This window comes from Priapulus caudatus, unplaced genomic scaffold (assembly GCF_000485595.1).
Source record: "Priapulus caudatus unplaced genomic scaffold, Priapulus_caudatus-5.0.1 Scaffold1228, whole genome shotgun sequence".
Taxonomy (NCBI): Eukaryota; Metazoa; Priapulida; class Priapulimorpha; order Priapulimorphida; family Priapulidae; genus Priapulus; species Priapulus caudatus.
The window spans coordinates 75289-80147 of NW_014578289.1; the positions used below are offsets into that span (position 1 = coordinate 75289).

Consider the following 4859-nt stretch of genomic DNA (forward strand, 5'->3'; position numbering starts at 1 on the left):
TGCGCTTGTCATGTATTCTTATGCTTGCCGTGCATGCTTGTGCTTATGCTAGCCGTGCATGCTTGTGCTTATGCTTGCGCTTGTCATGTATGCTTATGCTTGCCGTGCATGCTTGTGCTTATGCTTGCCGTACATGCTTGTGCTTGTGCTTTTCGTGCATGATTGTGCTTGAGACCGCAACCACCGTTATGTTGCTGCCATCTATTTGTGCTTCTAGGTGTGAACATCTAGGCTACAACTTTAGTGCTCGACACTCTAGTAGACACTGCGAACATCTAAACTGCAAATATCTGCAGGTTACGGTGACATAATCTGTGGACATCGAGACATTTTTTTCAAGTTGCTTTGATATGTACTAACTATCTAGCCAGGGGCGTAGCTACGGGGGGGCCTGGGGGCACGAACCCCCCCCACAAATTTTCTGTAAGTGCCCCCCCACTAAAAATTCATGCTTGATTAATTTCAAATTTAATTAAAAACAATGCCGTTAGAACAGTATAATACAAAGAAAAGTTATATATTGTGCCCCCCCACGAAAATGTAAGGCCCCCCCCCAGTGCCCACCCACTGAAAAAATCCTAGCTACGCCACTGTATCTAGCTGGTATTTCTGCCAATTAGTGCCACTGTCACTGCAAACATCAAGCCTATTTCAGCACTTTGCTCTGACAGACACTGGAAATTTCGAACTCATATTTCTGCACTATTATACGTTTAACACGCACTGTAAATACCTAGCCTGTATTTTGGAACGTTCAGCAGGCGCGGCAAACACCTGACCAGTATTTCATCACCATACTTTTAGCAAACACCGTCAATGTCTAGCCCGTATTTCAGCACGTCTCAACGGACCTCGTAAACATCTGTAACCTGTGAACGCCGTAAATACCGCTTGCTCCTACTCTGCAGTTCCGAGCCGCCGCCGCCGCCGCCGCCGACCATGGGCACCTTCATGGGGCACGTGATACCCGGCTCGTTCTTTCTCGTCTTCGGCACGTGGTGGACGAGTCAGATCGCCTACAGGTACGCGCGGGCACAGGCGCGCCGTGGCCTGCCATACCGCAGCAGCGTCACATTCCCGTGTCCGGGATGCCTGCGGAGCGTTCCCGTCGAAGCCATCCTCAAGGTCGTGCTCTGCTCCATCGGGATAGCGGGCGAGGTGGTCACAGGTGAGTCGCCGCCTCGATGACGCACGCCGGCCGGAGATCGCAGCGGAGGGGCGTGTGCGCGAAATCTGGTACGAGCGCGCGCGCGATCGATCCATCTGCGTGAGAGAGAAGGCCGCGGCAACCCTTGGATACTGTTGCCGGGTCAGTCGCGCAACCACGCCAGGGCGTACGACTTCGCATGAGCGCGCTCCGACATGTCGACTCTCCGGCACTTTGTCGCTGAGAATTGTTTTTAGAACGTCCCATCGTTGCAGTTCGCGTTGCCACCGTTCTACGATCTCTTCCTGCTCTTGCTACATTCTCTTTCGCCGTCGAAAAGCTTTCACGTCGACCTCATCGCCAGCCAGCCATCAGGTTATCGTTTATACACAGCAAGTGTAGATTACTGTACGTCTCACTCCCCCCTCCCTCGCGTCTTTCTCTCTCGCCCCCGCAGGTTTCCGCGACGGGAAGTTCGTGAACTATGGCAATGCGCAGCACTCCGTCATGTTCCTCCTCTTCGGCCTGACGGGCGTCGTCGACGTCGCGCTGCACTACCACCGGGGGGCGCCGCCAGGCATCGACTACGCGGCCGGCGCACTGGCGTTCACCGTCGAGGGCCTGCTCTTCGTGCAGCACCTGCACGGCCGCACGCCGCTCGACCGCCAGCTGCACGAGCTGCTCTACTGCACCATCTTCGCGTGCGCGGTGAGCGTCGTCGCTGAGGCGCGGCGACGGCGCAGCGCCGTGGCCGCTCTCTCACGCGCCTACTTCACGCTGCTGCAGGGCAGTTGGTTCATGCAGGCGGCCGTCGTGCTGTACAGCCCGCTGCCCGGCGCCGTGCCGTGGGCCGCCGACGACCACACACAGATGACGATGGTGACGGTGATCTTCGCATGGCACTGCGTGGGCGTGCTCGTCTACATGGCCGCCGTCTACGGAGCCGCGTGCGCGTGCGCCGGCGGTCGCCGCGGCGACGACGGTCACCGCGGCGACGACGACATCGAGATGCGGGCGTGTGGTCACCTGGGCGACGACGAAGACGGTTCGAAAAAGCTGCTGATAGCGGCGTCTGACGATGAGAGCGTGGTGGAATTCTCGGTAAAGTCGACGAGGGAAGCGCAACCTTGAGTTCCGCCTGTGTGACCTTGACATCAGCCCAAGTGTGTGGACTCGGCAGAGTAAGGCGCGGCGTTGCATGTGTGACCTTCATGTCTAATAAGGAGGTCTTATCAAGCAAGACCTCGAGTGCCATATACGCAACCTTGACATCAGTTTGTCAACTCTGCGAGAAATGCCTTGAATTGCACGTATGACCTTGGTAACAAATTAGGAGTTGACTAGACTGCAAGCAAGATCTGATCGTGCTGTGCACGTGAAGAGTTTTGGCGGCAGAATGCAGATGCAGATTTAACAAACTGTGGTAATGTGGTAAAATGCAGGTGTCCACATTTATTTTATACATCACATTATGCAACATATTGATAGAAAGATACGAGTGTAATCGTGTGGTAAGAAAATTAATGTGAAAATATGACGGAAAGGGTTCTGGGACATGGTATGAAAATAGGAATGCATTATATACTGCCAATTTTTGTTACAATAAAACAGGTACCAGACTTGGTTATTAAGAGTATGCAGTTGGCAGTATTACTGTTTGATTGTGTAAAACTATAATTCATGAAAGGAATATTTAAAGTTGTAACTGTTTTTGTGTTACAGTGAAATTTCACACCCCTCGTAGTTATAAACTCGCACAAAAATCAGCATTAACTAAATCCACACTTTCACCTAGTTTTTAAGACTCACGTATACACACAGGACTTCATGTGTTGTGGCTTATAAATCAATATAAACTATTAAATAAAAGATAAATTATATATCATTATAAATATTAATTTATATTACTTGTACGAATGAATGATGACATTGCAAGTTGGATTACCGCTTCATACACAGTTAAACTTAAAGTCTAAGTTCTCACGCTTGGCTTATATTATATATATATATCAATTTTCCAGCCAAAAGCTGCATTGCACAAATCACATTTACAGTACATCTCTCCCAGTTGAATTCTCATGAGGAAACATTAAAGTCATATTTTCTGAAGCTATCACTGCATAAAATCTTAGTGTTTTACAAGTTGGTGTAATCAGTGATATATCCGCCGTGAGGTGATACTATATTTCACTAGTATATTTTTTTTTCGGATTGAGTGTTTCTGAGCAAGAATCTGCCTTTATATGGTTTCTCCCCCGTGTGCATCCTTGTGTGAGACTTCAGACTAGGCCTACCTAGCAGAGCAAAGGGTGGTTTATAGTATACAGGTCACATTTATATGAATTTTCTCCTGTGTGAAAATTCATTAATATGTCTTATCAGGGCAGTCTGCACGAAGAAGGGGCTGCAGCACAGAGATTATTCACATTTATCACGTTTCTCTCTTGCTTGAGATTTCCCATGCCTAGTCAAGAAGGTTCTGATCAAGAAAGACCTATCACAGAGCCCACACTTTAACAGTTTTTCTCTGATGCGGACTCCCATATGATGCTAAACCAGGTACCGTAACAAAATCGTTGTGACAAAGGTAACATCTAAATAGCCTGTCTCCTGAATGAGTTCTTAAATGCACCCACAGGTTAACTGATTTGGGAAGGCTGCCTTACATACGTTCCACTTGCATGGTTTCTCTCCCGTGTGAATTCACATATTTGGCTTAAACTAAACAGTGTTTCCACTGGCCAAAAAGGTCTTTGAGGTGGTAAATTTTTTTTGGTGTGTTTGCGCGTTTCGATGCATTATATAAAGTACTGTTCTACGGAAGAACAGTTATTTTCGTCAGCGAGGCGGTGTTTTGGACAAATTTCTGGGTGGCAGCTGAGAATTTGAGTGAGGCGACCCTCCTCATCGTGTCAATGCAGGGGAAACACTGCTAAAGATACATCGATGGTTAAAAGCTGAATTACACACATCACATTTGTAGGGTTTCTAGCCTGTGTGAACTATCAGGTGTATCTTCCGATACTTTAATTCTATTTTATATATATATATATATGTATAGACACACAATACATACGCATACATATCATGTCTATCCAACACAGACACTTGGGCCGCACTAATACAACAAGTGCCGCAGCGCGACAGGGCTCATCTGGTGTCTGGTGTTCTGCTGATAAATTCATTTGTGCATAGCCAGATGAGACGGGATACCAGAGAAGTGTTGCCGAAACGAGGTGTTGATCCTATAACCGCTGAGCAGAGATCTTGCGTGCAGTTCCGCGGCAAGGCGCAGTTCTGCGGCAAGGCGCACGCGACCGCGGCAATGTCCTACGACAGTATGCAGCGCTGGCAGCTATGGATCCGTGCGCCGAATCCATAGGCCGGCGCACGGATCCATAGCTGCCAGCGAACAGTCGGCAATTTTAGCGGGGGACACAGAGGGAAGACATTTGGGACGTGGGAGGAACTCGCGACTTACATGGGGGTCGTACAGATGGGGGGGGGGCGAGAGCAAAGGCCTCCCACTTCACTCCCCTTGCCTCTCACTTCCACCCCTTTACCTCCCATCTCCCTCCCCCTGCCTTCAACCGCCCTCCCCCTGCCTCCCACCCAGGGCTCGAATTAAGCGACGAGAAGGGCAAGGCAATTTTTTTAGGGCATGTGAGAAATCGCCTTGAATTTTCTCTAAAATAGAAAGGCACCAAGGCAA

The 4859-nt window shown here is 49.3% G+C and overlaps 2 protein-coding genes across 3 annotated transcripts in view; one reads left to right on the forward strand and one right to left on the reverse strand.

The window, feature by feature from the left end:
- Positions 1-2561, forward strand: part of LOC106815886 (transmembrane protein 45B-like) — a 3768-nt gene extending 1207 nt beyond the window's left edge. Inside the window, exons 2-4 of the mRNA XM_014820410.1 lie at positions 909-1168; positions 1605-2092; positions 2481-2561. Coding sequence (XP_014675896.1) covers positions 940-1168; positions 1605-2092; positions 2481-2561 — 798 coding nt within the window. The 5' untranslated portion in view covers positions 909-939. The remainder of the gene's footprint in view (positions 1-908; positions 1169-1604; positions 2093-2480) is intronic.
- Positions 1-4859, reverse strand: part of LOC106815887 (two pore calcium channel protein 2-like) — a 32588-nt gene that overhangs the window by 22762 nt on the left and 4967 nt on the right. The gene's annotated exons all lie outside the window — the stretch shown is intronic.